The sequence below is a fragment of the Oncorhynchus gorbuscha genome, linkage group LG18 (assembly GCF_021184085.1).
Source record: "Oncorhynchus gorbuscha isolate QuinsamMale2020 ecotype Even-year linkage group LG18, OgorEven_v1.0, whole genome shotgun sequence".
Classification (NCBI taxonomy): domain Eukaryota; kingdom Metazoa; phylum Chordata; class Actinopteri; order Salmoniformes; family Salmonidae; genus Oncorhynchus; species Oncorhynchus gorbuscha.
In genome coordinates, this window is record NC_060190.1 from 34490807 (window position 1) to 34510806 (window position 20000).

Genomic DNA, 20000 nt, shown 5'->3' on the forward strand with positions numbered 1-20000 from the left:
ATTGTCCTGTTGGAAGGTGAATCTTCACGCCAGTCTGAGGTCCTGAGCGCTCTGGGGCAGGTTTTCATCAAGGATCTCTCTTTACTTTGTTCTGTTCATCTTTCCCTCGATCCTGACGAGTCTCCCAGTCCCTGCCGCTGAAAAACATCCCCACAGCATGATGCTGCCACCACCAGGTTTACTCCAGACGTAACACTTGGCACTCAGGCCAAAGAGTTCAATCTAGGTTTCATTAGACCAGAGAATCTTGTTTCTCATGGTCTGAGAGTCCTTTAGCTGCTGTTTCACAAACTCTATGTAGGCCGTCATGTGACTTTTACTGAGGAGCGGCTTCCGCCTGGCACTCCACTATAAAGAACTGATTGGTGGAGTGCCGCAGAGGTAGTTGTCCTTTTGGAAGGTACTCCCATCTCCACAGAGGAACTCTAGAGCTCTGTCAGAGTGACTATCACCTCCATGACCTCGGTCACCTCCATGATCAAGGCCCTTCTCCCCTGATTGCTCAATTTGGCTGGTCGGCCAGCTCAAGGAAGAGTCTTGGTGGCTCCAAACTTCTTCCATTTAAGAATGATGGAGGCCACTGTGTTCTTGGGGACCTTCAATGCTGTAGACATTTTTTTAGTACCCTTCCCCAGATTTGTGCCTCGACACAACCCTGTCTCGGAGTTCTATGGACAATTCCTTCGACCTCACGGCTTGGTTTTTACTCTGACATTAACTGTCAACTGAGGGACCTTATATAGAAAGATGAGTGCCTTTCCAAATCATGTCCAATCAATTGAATTTACCACAGGTGGACTCCAATCAAGTTGTAGAAACATCTCAAGGATGATCAATGAAAACAGGATGCACCTGAGCTCAATTTCGAGTCTCATAGCAAAAGGTCTGAATACTTATGTAAATTATGTACTTTTTACTCCATACATTTTCCCTGACAACCATTACTTATTACATTTTGAATGCTTAGCAGGACAGGAAAATGGTCTAATTCACACAATTATCAAGAGAACATCCCTGGTCATGCATACTGCCTCTGATTTGGTGGTGGCACTAAACACACATGCTTCATTTGTAAATGATGTCTGAGTGTTGGAGCATGCCCCTGGCTATCTGTGCCGTCTGGTTTGATTAATATAAGGAATATTAAATTATTTATACTTATACTTCTTATACTTTTAATTTATACTTTAAGCATATTTTAGCTATTACATTTACTTTTGATATGTTTTCCTAGTCAATCTCCACACAATACCCCATAATGATAAAGCGAAAACAGATTTTAAAAATATGAATAGTAAAGTAGAGCACAGATAGCCCCCCAAACTACTTAAGTAGTACTTTCAAGTATTTTTACTTAAGTACTTTACACCACTGGATTTTTACCCACAAACCGCTACTGGGTAGGATACGAGGGTTGACAAATGTGGAGATTATGGGATGATGGTGATGATCAATATTACGGTCAAGGTGTGTTTATGCTCAGACCCACGGTCCTGCTTCTAACAGAGAAACACACAAAAGCACCTTCGGGAAACCATAGTCTTGAGAATGCTGCAGTGTACTCCACTCCAGAGCTAGTCAATCGCCTCCTACCTTCGATCTGCCCTGCGATAAGCCAGAGAGAAAAATGGCTCTAGCCCAGTCAGTATCCATTCCATCCATTCACCAAGGTGGTAGCCTGGCCTACTGTAACAATGCATTTCACACTGGGCCTATTGGCCAACTGATTACCATATTCATTGGACTAGCTTCAATGAATCGTACCAATGCAGACATTGAAGCCGTGCTCACGGGACTCTGCGCGTTGCGGCGGACCGCTGCCTGAAAACAGAGAGATTAAAAGGAGAGCAGAGAGGTTTTATCTCCACCGGCTTTGTGTTCCAATCATCCTCCTTATTAATCAGCACCGTTAATTACAGTCATTAATCACCTTCAGAATCGACGTGTCTGTGTTCGCTGGGGGTGGAACGGAGGATAGCGGGGATTGCAGTGAAGCGTTTCGAACGGGGAAAACGGGGAGGAGACGCGCTGTACTCAGAGTTTGAGAATAAGTAGGTACACCTTGCTGGAGTGTACTGATGTTGCTCGTTTTCATCATTCAATTAGGTTGGGACATGAAACTATTGTGCCTGAACTAATTGCCTTTCTACTCAAACTTCTCTGGCGTGTACCCAAGAGTGTTTACGTATTTGTTGTTCAATCAAGTAAAAAGTCATTCTGGAAATTTACTGAAGTCTAAGACGCATTTGAGAACCAATTTGTGTTTAAGGTTTTGTGTTGTGTGTTTCATCCGCTCTACATAGTAGACATTTGCTGAGTTGAATATTACATTATGTGTGATGTTCATTATGTTGGATACACAGATACGGCACATGTAAGACGCACAGTTGAAATCGGAAGTTCACATACATCTTAGCCCAATACATTCAAACTCAGATTTTCAAAATTCATGACATTTAATCCGAGTAAAGATTCCCTGTCTTAGGTCAGTTAGGATCACAACTTTATTTTAAGAATGTGAAATGTCCGAATAATTATTTATTTAAGCTTTTATTTCTTTCATCACATTCCTAGTGGATCAGAAGTTTACATACACTCAATTAGTATTTGGTAGCATTGCCTTTAAATTGCTTAACTTGGGTCAAACGTTTTGGGTAGCCTTCCACATGCTCCCCACAATAAGTTGGGTGAATTTTGGCCCATTCCTCCTGACAGAGCTGGTGTAACTGAATCAGGTTTGTAGGCTTCCTTGCTCACACACACTTTTTCAGTTCTGCCCACAAATTTTCAATAGGTTTGAGGGCAGGGCTTTGTGATGGCCTCTCCAATACCTTGACTTTGTTGTCCTTAAGCCATTTTGCCACAACTTTGGAAGTATGCTTGGGGAAGGTAATTTGGTCCATTTGGAAGGTCATTGTCCATTTGCTTCAATATATCCACATAATTTACCTTCCTCATGATGCCATCTGTTTTGTGAAGTGCACCAGTCCCTCCTGCAGCAAAGCACCCCCACAACATTATGCGGCCACCCCCATGCTTCACGGTTGGGATGGTGTTCTTCAGCTTGCAAGCATCCCCCTTTTTCCTCCAAACATAGCGATGGTCATTATGGCCAAACAGTTCTGTTTTTGTTTCATCAGACCAGAGGACATTTCTCCAAAGAGTACGATCTTTGTCCCCATGTGCAGTTGCAAAATGTAGTCTGGCTTTTTTATGGCGGTTTTTGAGCAGTGGCTTCTTCCTTGCTGAGCGATAGGCCTTGAAATACATCCACAGGTACACTTCCAATTGACTCAAATTATGTCAATTAGCCTATCAGAAGGTTCTAAAGCCATGACATCATTTTCTGGAATTTTCCAAGCTGTTTAAAGGCACAGTCAACTGAGTGTATGTAGTGTAGTCTGACCCACTGGAATTGTGATAAATTGAATTATAAGTGAAATAATCTGTCTGTAAGCAATTGTTGGAAAAATTACTTGTGTCATGCACAAAGTAGATGTCCTAACTGACTGGCCGAAACTATAGTTTGTCAACAAGAAATTTATGGAGTGGTTGAAAAACTAGTTTAATGACTCCAACCTAAGTGTATGTAAACTTCCGACTTCAACTGTAGCTACTGTATATTTCTTTGTGCAATGTCTATGGTGAACGAATGAATGAATTAATTAATTAACTTTTACAGTGTTAAAGTCGGAGGCTGAACTTACATCATTTAGAATGGTGAATGCTTCGGTCAGAGCATCACCCAGCAGACCAATCCCTTTGGCGAACAGCTTGTCCAGATGTTCTCGGAAATGCTAACAGATAACATAGGAAGAGGCAAACATGATATGATCTACATACAATTTTGTGTGTGTGTGTGTAAGTGTTTGTGAGAGAGGGGAACTTACAGCTTTATTATTTCTGTCTGCTCGTACCAGTGTACCGTTCAGACAAGGCTCCACATAGTGCATCTCCTGATTGTACTGTGAACACATATGGAGAGGGTTAGATATGAGTGGAATGATACATGAAGTGCACACACATACACACTCTCACACACACACACACACACACACACACACACACACACACACACACACACACACACACACACACACACACACACACACACACACACACACACACACACACACACACACACACACACACACGTGCAGGAAATTCTAGACATACCTATTCATCCATTGTCATTGTTTTAGATAAGAGGTTGACTAATCATCATAAACACGGTATAGAAAAACGAGCTGTAGAAACACCTTATTTTACTCAAATAAACAGATAAGTTTAATACCCCCCCACCCACACACACACACACACACACAAAATACCACCCCCACAAACAGGTCATTAATGATACTGACAGCGATGATGTTGAAGAAGTCATCGTCTCCCAGTGTGTCCAGTATAGAGGAGACCGTCTGTCTGGCAATGGTCAGTCTCAGGCCCTTCATACTGCCACTAACGTCCACCAGGATCACCATGTCTTTAGGAGACGTCGCTGCCTGGATGTACCTGAGCAAGGAGGGATGATAACCTAGTATCCACACAGTAGCCCAACATTGGATCTATATATCCATCAAATACATGGGAGTATAGCAACTGCGTGGACAACAACACACAACCTGGTGCCCAACCTAGGACTGCAATGCAGCAAACATTGACTGGAATCAATTTACTGTAGCGGAGCCAAAGCAACACACAACAAATGGACAACGTACGTGACAGGGTTCAAGACTTGCCATACTGTACGCTGCACAAACGTCTTGATATGGACATCATACTGTAGGCTACAGGGCAAGAGAGGAAGCCGTGTTCTAATGGGCTAATGTTGACCTATTGTGAAAAAGCTTACCACTTCCTGTTCCTGCAGTCGAAGGCGATGACCCCGTGTTCGTCTGGATGCCATTTGACCCCTGCAAACCATGAGGAGAAAGACATGTAGCTAGATACACAAAGCACCATGTTTAAGTCATACGGAGTGTAAGGATGTGCCAGAGTCAACTATGGGCTGCACATTGCCTGTAGAAATGGCAGTTAAACATGTCTCCGTTTCTTTCATTGCTACTCAATAAAAAAGAAAGGAGAGTCAGGTCTAAGGATGCCAGATCCCTGAAGGGCACAGTGCTATGCTAGTATGTCCTACACTCTAAAGCAGGCCTAGGAAATTCCAGTCCTCGAGGGCCTGATTGGTGTCACAGTTTTGCCCCAGCCCCAGTTAACACACCTGACTCCAATAATCACCCAATCATGAGCTTCAGTTTCGAATGCAATTTGATTAATCAGCTGTGTTTGCTAGGGATGGGGAAAAAGTGTGACTCTGCTCTAAAAGCCTCATTCACATTACTGAGCAGTCTGGACGTCATTCATTTCAATGGGGATCGTCCACAACGGAGTGGTACCGCAGCTCCCCCTTGCGGTTGAAGGCTCCTTTGCAAAACGGATGTTGCATTCTTCAAATTTTTCCAAACTTAGAGTTGTCTTCACTGCAGCCAGAGAGGAAGAGGTGAAGCGAGAGGGATAACTGTGTCCATAATCTGTTTTAGTGAATCGTGAATACTATTTTAATAGTAATGTTAAATTGACTGTTGCCTCCCATTTAATTTTATTGTGATGGTAATGACTTTTGTTTTTGATGAGAATTGTTAAGTGGAGGTCACTAGCGACACTATCTTCAACTTAGCCTAGCTTTTAGCTAGCTAGCTGCTCTGATAACTAGCTTGACTTGCTAGAAAGTTAGAGAAACAAGTTGAGGAAAATGTAACTAAACAAAACATTTAATTATCACCTGAAACACCCCCCAAATGCTATCTCTGACGAGAGACTGGGCACTCCTCCATCTTGTCTTGCGTTGTGAAACCCTATGCTCTCGGTCCACCAGCGGAACAAGATTGTGTGAAGATGACATACAACGTAATGAAAACGTCATGATGTATACGGGGCATAGCACTACACTAGCCTGACCTAATGCAGGACATCATCTACTGTCATCCACAGTGGTGAATGACTTTAAATGATGTGACTACAATGAGAAGGGGACGCATTTCTGCATCACCACTTATTGGCCATCTTTGTGGTGTTACAGTAGGATATAGTACTGCAGTCAGCCCTGTGGCTGTCTGATGGTGCTGTAATGATCCAATATCTCTGACTGCCATTGCTCTGGACTGCTTTGTAGTATGCCGCTGCTGGACTCACATATTGGGATTAATTTGCTATATGCATCCTCTCTGACGGTCTGTAAAATTACAACATTAGCAAAATCACCCTTTTAGCGATTCCATTTCCCCGCAGTTCGTACAGTGACTGCTCCCAGAACCTCCCCCCCACACACACACACACTTAGAACACACACACACTTAGACACACAGACACACACTTAGACACACACACACACAACTCACCGGGATACTGCCTAAAGAAGCCCTTGGCACTGCCAAAGTACTGCCATATCAGGGACGGATCTTTTTCAAAGTTATCCACAAACACTTTATTCAAGGCCTCTGACCAGTACACCCCATTCACTATGGCTGGATCTGAGCGAGAGAGACAGAGAGAGACAGTGAGCGGGAGAGAGACACAGACACAGACAGACAGACAGACAGACAGACAGACAGACAGACAGACAGACAGACAGACAGACAGACAGACAGACAGACAGACAGACAGACAGACAGACAGACAGACAGACAGACAGACAGACAGACAGACAGACAGACAGACAGAAAGAGAAAGAGAAAGAGAAAGAGAAAGAGAAAGAGAGAGGGGAGGGGAGGGGAGGGGAGGGGAGGGAGACAGAATGAGTGAGATAATAACCAGGTAATAATGATCATCATCACCATTAACACTGAACACAGGTGTGCTGGACCGTTAACCTTTGGCCCTTATTGACTCTGCTGGTGGAGGGACATTGAGGTTGACGAAATACCGTCCTCCCGTCCTTCTGCTGCATGGCCTCCACATACATACACACACACAGAGACACAAACGCACACACACACACAAACACACAGCCAAAGCAGAGACTGATCCTGTCAGGGAGCCTCTCATTGTGCCAAGAACAAAGGGGGAGTGTGAAGCGCTGATGAGGCCATTATATCCAAAGGAAAGAGATCATTATATCCAGAGAAAAGTCAGCCAGGACTACACAGAGAGGCCACACATTGGGTTAGAAAACAAATAACAGTCAGTCACTACAAGAGAAAAAAAATAAACATCCCTTCCTCTCTCCTCTCGTCACTCACTCATGCTGTGACTGCTCTCTCTATCGTCGGGCCATTATGGACCACACACCCTCCAGTGATACCGACACGGCTAGAGCACTTCACCTCATTCTCACCATGCAGGGTCGGGGTCCATTCCATTCCATTGAAAATATATTGCACGTTTCAGTTGTTTTAATTCAAATTTTGGAATTTGACATGAAATTGACCACATATCAGCTTCTCATTCAATTGAAAATATTTGTATTTTCACTGAAGGGCAAATCTGTTTCCGCCATGCACCCACTCCTATCTCATCTCTTATGGGCATGCCCCTACTTTTGCTGTATCCATTTTTGCACACAGTGGTGTCTGAGTGTCCCTACCTTTGTTGTAAATGTTGGTGGGCACCCGGACCACAATGAGGCTTAGATCTACCCATACACTTTATTTCCAGTAGGCTCTGTTGGGTGTTCGTGATGGTGTGTGCTGTTGAACGTACCTTTGTTGTACACGTCGGTGTGCGCTGTTGAACGTAGCTTTGCTGTACACGTCGGTGTGCGATGTTGAACGTACCTTTGCTGTAAACGTTGGTGTGTGCTGTTGAACGTAGCTTTGCTGTACACGTCGGTGTGTGCTGTTGAACGTACCTTTGTTGTACATGTTGGTGGGCACCTGCACCACACTGAGGCTGAGGTTGACTGACAGGTTGTTGAAGTGGTCGTTGGGTTCCAGAACAAACTCTCCTCCCAGCTCCACGTTGTTGCCCTCCTCATCCACCTCGTTGATCAGCACCGCGTTAAAGTACTCATACTGAGGAGAGGGAAATAGTCCAGACCGTAATGATAGAAGTAACATTGAGTTAGCATCAGCACCGCGTTGAAACACTCATACTTGGGAGGAATAGACAGTACACCAGTGGAGGTTGCTGAGGGGAGGACAGCTCATAGTGATGGCTGGAATGGAGTCAGTGGAACGGTTTCAGCCACGTGGACGGCAGATAGCCTAGTGGTTAGAGTGTTGGACTAATAACCGAAAGGTTGCAAGACCAAATCCCTGAGCTGACAAGGTAAAAATCTGTTCTTCTGAATAGGGCAGTTAACCCACTGTTCCTAGGCTGTCATTGAAAATAAGGATTTGTTCTTAACTGACTTGCCTAGATAAATAAAGGTCAAATATGCTTGATACTGTTCCAATGACTCCATTCCTGACAATGTTATGAGTCAGCCTCCACTGCAGTACTCTTTGGGTTAACAGAGTTAACATCCATATTGTCGATCAGCACTGTGTTGAAGTACTCATATCGGGGAGGAACAGATACAATGCCTTTAGAGAGTATTCAGGCCCCTTTGATTTTTTCCACATTATGTTGCTTTATTCTAAAATGGGTTAAATATTTATTTTTCCTCTGTACTCTACACACAATACCCCATAATGGCAAAGCGAAAACAGGTTTGACAGAGCTCTTGATCTGATAGAGCTCTAGAGTTCCTCTGTGGAGATGGGAGAAACTTCTCAAATACAGGTGTGCCAAGCTTGTAGAGTCATACCCAAAAGAAGACTCGAGGCTGTAATCGCTGTCAAAGGGGCTTCAACAAAGTACTGAGTAAAGGGTCTGAATACTTATGTAAATGTGATATTTACATTTGTTATTTGTAATAAATAAAAAACATTTTTTGCTTTGTCATTATGGGTTATTGTGTAGATTGTAGATTTAATCAATTTTAGAATAAGGCTGTAACGTAACAAAATGTGGAAAAAGTCAAGGAGCCAGAATACTTTCAGAATGCACTGTATATAGAGTTACAAATCCAATAATCAGAACTGCATTGAAGTACTCACACTGACGAGGGGAAACGGAAGAGTTAACATTCAACTCAACAACCAGTTTCAATAGCCTTGTAGCTATAAAGTCCTACTTTATTTCTCTTGACAACCCAGACCCTGATGAGAAAAACACAGAAGTGTTGCATAAACGGGACATCCTTTGTGATGAGGTCAGAATTACAACAGAGGTGCGTTCAGACTGTGCATTTACACAGTAACTAGAGTCAAGTCCAGCACTCTCTCGGAGATGTCTCAAATGGAGTGGATGGTACAGTGTAAGCAGACTAGCAGTGGTGGTTAGCTCTGCTGGACGATGTGGGTTAAGAGAACAATCAGACTTCTCTGAAGTGTAACTCTGCCGTGTGATTGGCCTGTCCTTCGCAGGGAACCTGCTTAGAGGAGAGACTCTCTCATTCTTTCTAAGCAGCCCGGATTTGGCTCTGGCTGTGGACTGACGGGGCCCCCTGTTTGCCAGTGTGGTGCTGGGGGGAGGGAGCTGGAGAGGGGAGGTGTGATGGACTCTGTGGCGTACTCTGGGAAGGCCACGCAAGCATCACCATAAAGCAGGGCCTGACAGCTCATATCACGCCTGAGCGCCCCTCTGACTGGCCGAGGCGGGGGGAAGGGAGGAGGAGGGAGGAGGGGAGGAGAGAAATGTGCACGCTCAGCAGAAGTGATCGTGCTGTAGAGAAAGAGGGCCGTTAACCATCAGGGTTATTACTGTAGCACAGAGCAGGAGTAGAGCAGGGCCAGGCTGGGCAGGGGACACTGCAGCTCCACGCCCGAGACGCTCCACTGACTCTTCATGTAGGTTACTGTACACCACTGCAGTGAGATTGGGCTTACACTCTTTGAAAAAAGGCGCAATCTAGAACCTAAAAGGGTTCTTTGGTTGTACCCGTAGGAGAACCCTTTGAAGAATTGTTTTTCCACAGAGGGTTCGACATGGAACCCAAAAGGGTTATACTTGGAACCACAAAAGGATTCTACCTGGAACCATAAAGGGTTCTCCTGATTTCTAAGAGCGTACTGTACCAGGGTTGGCAGCATAGGCAGGCATTGATGGGTCTAATCTCCTTTTCACATTATTGCGCAACCCTGATTTTTCACAATGTCCTTTCCAGTACAGTTCCATGCAACAACTATGGATGGATACGTAACTGGGCCAGGCACAGTACAGCTTGGCTTGGCTTGGCTTGGCTTGGCTTGGCTTGGCTTGGCTTGGCTTGGCTTGGCTTGGCTTGGCTTGGCTTGGCTTGGCTTGGCTTGGCTTGGCTTGCCTCAGTAGTGTATAAAGGGTATAACTGGTCTAAAACCGGGCTGACTCGGCTCATACACATGAAGAAGTCTAGTCCCTTCCTTAGTCGACCCCATCTTGGACGTCAGTGTATCGCCTATGAGAGTGTCTCAAGTCTCTTCAAGTGCTCCGTCGTGGCCATTTGATCCTCAGACTGAAGGTAGGCAGCCAGAAATGACTGAGACTTCTCTGCAATAGTAACAGGCTTCCCACAAAGTTTTAAAAAATACTGTCTGTAGAAAAAGACTGTAGATTAATAAATGTAATGATATATACAGGCCCGTGTTCTAATATTATGTCCCAGCTATAAGCAATCCCTCTGATTACACACTGGTTGAATCAACGTTGTTTGCATATCACTGCAATGAAATTACATTGAACCAACGTGGAATAGACTTGACGTCTGTGCCCAGTGGAATGTAACATTGTTTGATTTTTTTTAAAGTCTTATGTTGAAGCAAATACACTATATGCAGCCTACTTTATCGAGTGGAAATTCCAACAGACGAAAACGAGGCTACATAAAAAACAGCGTTAAGGACATTAGATCATTTTATAACATCACACTCTGTGACGCATCATTTCATCAACCTATTGCCGTTTTCTGACACCGTGCATTTTTCACGCACCATTTCCCGAATTCACTATTGTCTCGTTTTAAGAGGGTGTAGTGTTTTACATTGACCCGTGTTAGGTTTTACAGACAGGGACGTGCAGGTGACAACATGGTATACCGCAAGGTGAACTCTCTCAACCACTGTATCCGCTCAGTAGTCTCTAGGTTATCGATAACAGATCCCACAAAATAATAATGTATTTTTACTGTTGTGTCATTTTATGTTAGATGTCTCTCTGCAGTGTAGATTTAATTGTTGAATAAGAGATACGTGTTTTGTAAGCAGTAGACGTTTATGAGGCTTTAAAATAGTCTGGCTACTTTTGCTGATAATAAATACACATCAGACCTTGTTTTGCAGTTCAAAGCAGGCTATGCTTTGAAGGGGGGGGGGTCTGGTTTAGCCTACTCTAGATCTTATAGATCAATGATTAGCAATTCTGAAAATCTTTTACAGTTTTCTAGAGAGACGTGGAGCTGCGGGGTAGCCTACGCTAGATATTTACAATGAAGAATAGGCGTTAGGATTTTTACAATGAACATGCGGGCATGAAGTTGCAGCAAGTTCACTGTAGAATAAGTAGCCTGAATAGAGCCTAAAGGAAATAACGAAAGTACATGTTTTGACGTAATAATAACCACGTGAGAGATCGAAGCACGTTATTCGCCAATAGGTTGCATCTCATATAGCGTTAACAAAGGGATGAATTTGGTCACCATTTCAAATAATACCAAACAATGCTTATCTAAAATAGTGGCCCTGTTAAGTACGCACTAAAATGTCAGCTAAACAATCAGTAACAGCCTTCAAAAGCTGTGAAAATGTGTTACAAAGCTTGTGTAAGCATGTGTAGCTTATTGTAAACGTGTAGGCCTATACTGTAAATACAGCGTATGTGTAGCCTAAATATAACACCCATAAAAAAACAGGAAACCATTTTCCCAATGACAATATGCTATTAAATCATAAAACAATACAATAACGTTATATACATACATATATCACCAGAGCAAGGAACATACATAATCATCTGGACACATGTAATCAGAGTGTTATCCCCAAACTGGAATAAGTGCAGAGTAATGAAGAATAATAACATTGAAATATGGAGAAGGAAATGTGGTCCTATAATGGTAATAATGACCTGCTCGACCTTCTTCCAATGCGTTCATATAATCACCAGCGAAACAAACCCTGCAAACCATGATCACAAAGTATCCATAACTCAAATGCGTCTATTAACTGGGAAGTGTGGCGCCATTATTTCAAAGTGTTTTTGTTGCCCGAGTGAGTTTCTAATCTTCAGGAGGAAATGTGGAACAATGCACTGTGCATAAGAGTTGCATTAATCTTTGTCTACTGGGAAGAGGGAGAAGGGGGGGGGGGGGTAGAGAGACAGAAGGAGGGAAGCAGGGTCTTGTACATTCTCAGTGTTACAGAATTACTGCAATCCCACCGCATAGGAAGAGGAGGCTCACTGCGCCAAGGAAAGGGAAAGGAAGCCAGTGATAACAGCTGTACTGTCCTTTAAAGAGCACAATGGCCAATGACGGGCTGTACAATACACCTGCATGAGAAGTTGGAAACCACACCTGGAAAGATGCCGCAGCACACACAATGGGAATATTCAATTCTCTCAAATTCCACAAATGTACGAGTATGTATGAATGTATGAACATTTCCTGTATGAAGTGAGCATATTCCGAAGACACAGCTGAATTGTCGTAGCATGACAATCCAATAATTTGTTTGTGCAGCATTACGTCTCATATCAGTGTACAATTTATATCACTATGCTTCGTTAGAAGACAAAAAAAAAGTTCCTTGAGTGTGAAATTGCATTTCGGACTTGTCAAAAGAAGAAGTACCCCATTATTGCTAATGGTGCAGTTACAGAACATTATGATATAATATGAGTCCATTGTGGTTTGTCAGTGGGCGCTGAACTTGAATATTTCGCTTGTGTTTTTCCCAACAGCAGTTTACTGGAACTGTCGCCACTCCCTCTTCAACAGGCTACTTATAAATGATGATTACGCTTTCAAATAATCAGCGAGTTGTGACAGCCGCAGTTTGGTATGGCGTTCGTCAATGTATGCAGGGTTTGCTTATTAAAATGCGTCATTTATCATCACTGTGACAGGGTATTCATGCGAATGACTGTCAATGCCAGCAGACACTATACTGTCCTTAACCCCTTCTCTCACCTTGCTATAACTTGCACCCCCCCTCCCATCCGTCTTACCTGCAGCTCTGGGTCCTCCTCGTGCTGTAGATGGGCCTCCTCTGCTGCCTCCACCAGCCGCTGAAGGAGGGAGAAAAGGGAGAGATAGAGGAGGAGTGGAGATAAGGGGAGGGACACTGAGGGGAAGCATAAGCACACCAGCTCAACTCAAAGTCATCACCCATGTCCAAGAGTTATTTGACCCCCGACAAAGTCAGACCATCTCAGTAGCTTCTAGTTCCAGCCTGCCTTCTGCAGAGAGACATGAAATCTGCTGTAACAGAGGGCCAGAGAGCTGAGGGCTCAGGAATGGTCCTGACTGCCTGGCTGCCTGCCTGGCTGTTTGGAGCACAGAGACATACGCCTGATCTACAGTACTCCTCTTGCAGCTCTGGGAAGGGGACAGCCCAAGCCAGTCACGGACATAAAGACGGGACCAACATAATGTTTAGTCCAGTCTCCCTTCCATGTCTTGCACTATTCTATATATTTTCCCACATTTCGATATTTCTGAAAACTAATGGCTAGACAATTTGCTGTGTTGTATTACTTTTCACATCAGTGTCCTATTTACATGTATGCTTCGTGACACCTGAGAAGGCAAACCAACGTTCCTTGAGTGTGAAAATGCATTCAGGACTTGTCATAAGGTGAAGTACCCCGTTATTGCTAACGGTGCAGTTACAGTATATTGTGATATTGTATGAGGCCATTGTGGTGTGTCAGTGGACGCTGACCATGGTGCTGAATATACAGTTGTGTTTTTCTAATAGCAGTTTAACCCGAAACTGTCGCCACTCCCTCGTCAACAGGCTACTTGTGAATGATTATAGCGATACGTTGATGCTATTTACTGATGCTCATGCTCTTCGGTCGATGGATATATTCTTAATCCACTTTCAATGATATTCCTGATGCTACCCTCCCAGGATAAGGATTCTTCAACACAGTTATATCAATAACCTGCCTCAAACGAAAGACCCCATTTCTGTTAGAAACAACATGAAACTTGTAGCAATAGGCCTATATTCTGTAATGTTTTTCTGTGATAAGATTTTCCCATTCACGTAGGCTACTGTAGGCCAAGGTCTATATTTCGGCCTCGAAAGGCACCCACGGAAATTCGTGCGTTCAGTGAGATGCTTGATTGCCATTTGGCCCAGCGTAGAACCGGATCCATAACACGCAAAACCTTATTAGCCTCCTTGAAATGTGCTTGCCTGCGTGAGAAAATGCCGGCTGAACACCACAGTCATCGACGCGGTTCTGGAACAGGTTATTAATAACTGTCCAGCACATCAAAATAGCTGCAACGCAAACAGAAAATGGCGGCATTTTGTGACAGTTAAACTTAATTTATTTTCATACCGTTGCGTTTCAGTCTTAGATGGTGTCGTCAGCAATACAGGCATAATGAAATAAATAGGAAACCTCAAGTCACTAAATGCAAACAAATGTTTCTCCAGGCCTAGGTTATATTTTTGTGTGCAAATGACAAGATGCCAACATATGCTATTGGGTGGTCTTTCAAACCATATCAAATTAGTCTTACTGCCGAAAGGCAATTTCAAAACAGGTAGACTACCTCTTAAATCAAATATGCACGGCTCGCAAGGACTAGGTCAATATCATAAAGACAAATTACATCGTAATTGTTTAATTTTAATTTCGAATAGCCTACGCCACGACGCTGGTATAATGTGTAGGTTAGTGACCATTGGAATTTCTCTAACTGGATATAACATCTCGACTGCTGCCAATTTTTTTTCATATTATAAAAAATATGTTTGTATAATTTTCATCCGACGAATATAGGCCTCCAATAATTTTAAATATGCCCAAGCAATTTAGTAGCCTGTGCTACATTCAAATAATGAATGTGTTTACACAGAAAGCATTAGTCCAATTTGCAGCACTGTAACACATAGATTTAAATTCTGCCTAATAAATAGGTCTAGAGAATGATAAAGGCAATGGGCACACTATGTAGAATTACAACCATGCAAGTAATATAGCCCGGCGCGGGGAAATCTGGCAGTGCGAGATAAACGCTATCATCTCACACCACTCAACTGGGGTTAACTATTAAAATAGGCTACTTGCACCTCTCCTCTCAAGCCCAATATACATTTCCAACGGCTATATATCTGTCTCAGGAGAATGTCTTTTAGTAAATAGCATACCGTCGCTGGATAAAATGCAACACTAGTGTAATTTAAACCCGTGTTATGAATAGAAATAACCACGAAGCAGAAAGTGTGAGGAGGAAAAACGAAAAATACATGTCTGACCACTGAAATATGCTTACAATTCTTTATAACAGCTTCATGATCATGGATAGGCCTGTAACGAAAAAATGCCAACGATACAAAACGTGATAATAATCATAATAATAATAACAATACATCTAGATAATCTGTTGATCATTTTATATAGCCTAAATCTAGATATTTTCTTAACCTGCTTGCGTTGCATGTCTGCAGCTGAGGCTGAGAAATAACAGAATGTCTGATATTTTTCTGAATTACTTTTAAGTCTCCTACTCTCAGTAGTCTACATTAGGTCTACTTCCAGAAAACACCGCAAAAAGCACGTGGATGATAGATAAAAGGACAGATATGCGACAGTACATACCCGCATGGCCTCCTTTTTCATCCGGAACATTTCCTCCATCTTCTTTGCGAGAGTTTTGACCACTTTCATGCCATCAATTTCTTCCACTCGGACAGACTTCTCAAATTCTTTATATTTCTGTAAATGACAGAGAGAAAAAATACATGTTTTAACTCTCTAATATTTTGATACTGAACGAATAATCATCGTATGTTTGTGCACAGTTCACATACTACTATTACAAACGGAGGCTATGTCATTTATTTCACTGATAGATGTGAACATGTTACAATAAATCAAAGCAACTGAACTCAAAGTTTATTGGTCATGTGCACAAGATACGGCAGGTAGCCTAGTGGTTAGAGCGTTGGGCCAGTAACCGAAAGGTTGCAACATCGAATCACCCCACTGTTCCTAGGCCGTCATTGAAAATAAGAATTTTTCCTTAACTTACTTGCCTAGTTAAATAGAAGTAAAATACAGGGTGTCAATGGTAAAATGTGTGTGAGAATCACAAGTACATACTGTACATCTCATGTCAATGAGGGGGCGGGGGTAAGCCAATGTGCCCTTTGTTTTAGTAACAGAGAAGGTGAGGTGAGCCTTGCAGACACACACACACACAAACACACACGTCACATCTGATGAAGAAAAAGCCTTCCCACTGGGCACAAACCGGTTTAAGGAACGTTGTTTCATTTCAATAAAATTACGTTAAACCAACGTTGAATTGACGTCTGTGTCCAGTGGGGTACTACATCTCAGAGAGTGGCTTGCAAGACCCAGTCTCAGATGATTGGCTGATAAGATGGATCCTGTTTCATTGAATTGATTGATAGGTTATCTTGTCTCAGTAATTGGTTGACAAGCTGTGGCTCTGTCTCTGATTGGCTGCTGGGTGGCCTGGGAGTGAAGGCCATGCATGGTTGGAGGGTAATTGAAATTAAGTCAAAGCACAGGAGAAAGATAATAACATGTCAGGCTTGGGAGGTTCTGGATAATGAACTAGACTTCACACAATGCTGAGTCTGCAGGATACACTACACCTGCACTGGGACAGAACAAAGCCCAGCAGAACACACAAAGAGAATAGAACAGAACATTTAAAAAAGGTACACACACAAAATAATAATCACAGTATAACCTGCACGTCTCTCACACACACACACACACACACACACACACACACACACACACACACACACACACACACACACACACACACACACACACACACACACACACACACACACACACACACACACACACACACACACACACACACACACACACACACACATACAGTATATATTCCAAAGATGCACATTCAAAGAAAGAAACACATCACACACACACACAAATCCTAGTACATGAGGCAACAAATTACCCAGGGAAAGGAAGAGCGTGTGCAGGCAGTGGAGCAAAACAGTTCATTTCACGCCTGTCCTCCCTGCCTCAGCACCCCCCACCTCCAGTCATCGGGGTGAGGTGAAACCCCATCCATCAATAGAACTGAGTATGATTATTGATTAAGGTAATGACTAATGTGTAGATGAGGCCTGAATGAACCCAAGCCCGAGGAGTCCACACACACACACACACACACACACACACACACACACACACACACACACACACACACACACACACACACACACACACACACACACACACACACACACACACACACACACACACACACACACACACACACACACACACACACACACACACACACACACACACCACAGTGTCTCCATTCTGTGTCAATAGTCCTGTTCTGTTGCCCACACAGCAGCTCAGCCCTGTGTGGAAAAATGCTAATTCCCCATAAAGCACCCAATGATCATCCTTAATGATCAGCCCTTACCATTGAGATGTTTCTCTCTCTCCACCTCCCTCACTGGCTGCTAAGAGAGGAAGAGGCCTGCTGATTGGATGTAATGTGTTCTGAACCAGTCACGCTTCCTTGAACCAGAACATGAGGAAAGTGCTTACATAGGCAGAAAGGAAAACAACAGCCGGAGACATTTGACTTCAGAGTGTTCCGTTCTCACACAAGTCAACAGAGAATCAGCTGTGGATGTTACGCAGTTAAAATAGTTGGGAAATGTTGGGTGTATTTTTATTTTTAAATCTCGGAAGCACACGCTCATCCAACACACACACACACACACACACACACACACACACACACACACACACACACACACACACACACACACACACACACACACACACACACACACACACACACACACACACACACACACACACACACACACACACACACACACACACACACACACACACACACACACACACACACACACACACACACACACACACCATATCTTGCTACAGAAGTGTGTACATTGCTAGCGCTAGCAGTGTTAATGGTAATAGAATTGCAGCAGCAGCCTGGTGCTGAGCTGAGCTCCTCCTTATCACACACATGCAGTGAGGCTGATGAATGGAGTTGGATGGGGATATTTATCTCCTCGCATTTATCACCACTGAGTTCACACACAATCACACACAATCACACAACATATCTCACCAGCAGTATACAGTATGCAGTATGCACTGTATGAATGTAACAGATTAGGGTCGTATCAACTAGAAACCAAATGGAAGAAAACGAACTTGTCCAATAAGATAACTGTCAATTTCATTGCAAAACTGTTTGCTACGGTTTATTACGGTGTGCAATAATGAATACGACCCATGTTTTCATCTGTCTCCGGTAATCCACTATTTCTCGCTTCAATCCAACTCATTTTTAAACCCCTGCAGGTCTGGAATAATAGAATTACAATTAATTTCACTGTTTCATTAATAACGCAATTGAAGGTAATTGAGCGTAAAAAATCTGTAGGAATAAAATTATTATCTACATCCAGGTGTATGCACATAGGGCAGAGTTCCAATTCAATCTGTCTGCGTACTTAACTCAGACTTTCTGATCAAGTGTACACATTAATGCCCAGTTCTAATCCTGTGCGTATACTACAGTATACAGTGTCTTCAGAAAGTATTCACATCTATTTACTTTTTACACATTTTATTGTGTTACAGCCTGAATTTAAAATAGATTCAATTGAGATTTTGTGTCACACAATACCCTATAATGTCAAAGTGGAATTTTGTTTGTAGAAAAAAATGTAGAAATTAATAAAAAAATTGTAAAGCTGAAATGTCTTGAGTGAATAAGCATTCAACACCTTTGTTATGGCAAGTGTAAATAAGTGCAGGAGTAAAAAACGGGTTAACAAATCACATGGACTCCTTCCGTGTTCAATAATAGTAGTTAATATGATTTTTGAATAACTACCACGTCTCTGTACCACACACATACAATTATCTGTATGGTCCCTCAATCGAGTAGTGAATTTCAAGTGCAGATTAAATCACAAAGACCAGGGAGGTTTTTCAAAGCCTCGCAAAGAAGGGCACCAATTGGTAGATGTGTAAAAAAAAAATGCAGATGCTGAATATCCCTTCGAACATGGTGAAGTTATTTATTAGGTGTATCGATACACCCGGTCCCTACTAAGATACAAACGTCCTTCCGAACTCAGTTGCAGGAGAGGGATGAAACTGCTCAGGGATTTCACCAGTGGCGGCTCGCCCATTAGGGTGTTAGGGGCGGTGCCCCACTTGTGGTGGTAAATTTTTTTTTTTTTTACTTTTGATTAGTCAAAATAAATACACAATATTTTAATACAAAAATCTAGATTATATAACTAATGGATTATGTTTTAAATGCTCATAAAAGTGTAGCAAATGTGTACATTTTTCTGTTTCAAAAATATGTTGCTCAAAACAAGCTGTTGGCATACAGGCCATGCGAACATTGCTTGGATTGTGTTGCCAGCTATTTGCTATGAAGGGGAACTGCCCCAATAAAATCGCAGGATTTCATATCGCAGGATTTCAAATCGCAGGATTTCATTGTAGGAATTATAGCAGCACCAAATACATGGACCGTCCTAGGGCACTCAAATGTGCATTCAGTCAGATCTTCTGGGTCTACTCTAGTCTCCTCCCAATGAGTCTCTCGCGCCAGATGGCTTACTTCCGCACCTGACTAGATCTGCTCCATCAGGTACAGGTTGTAATTCACTGGTAAATAAATCATCCTAACAGTCATGGGAGCCTGGGACCTGATAAACTGGACAACTAAATCCAGCAAGCGTGGAAGGACAGAGGGATATACT

The 20000-nt window shown here is 42.9% G+C and overlaps 1 protein-coding gene across 1 annotated transcript in view; it reads right to left on the minus strand.

Moving 5' to 3' along the window:
• LOC124002483 (voltage-dependent calcium channel subunit alpha-2/delta-3-like) overlaps nt 1-20000 on the minus strand; it is a 54720-nt gene that overhangs the window by 29321 nt on the left and 5399 nt on the right. Inside the window, exons 3-10 of the mRNA XM_046309902.1 lie at nt 15802-15918; nt 13189-13248; nt 7853-8015; nt 6405-6536; nt 4856-4916; nt 4365-4515; nt 3891-3965; nt 3708-3797 (exon numbers count right to left, since the gene is read on the minus strand). Of these exons, the coding sequence (XP_046165858.1) occupies nt 3708-3797; nt 3891-3965; nt 4365-4515; nt 4856-4916; nt 6405-6536; nt 7853-8015; nt 13189-13248; nt 15802-15918 (849 nt within the window). The remainder of the gene's footprint in view (nt 1-3707; nt 3798-3890; nt 3966-4364; nt 4516-4855; nt 4917-6404; nt 6537-7852; nt 8016-13188; nt 13249-15801; nt 15919-20000) is intronic.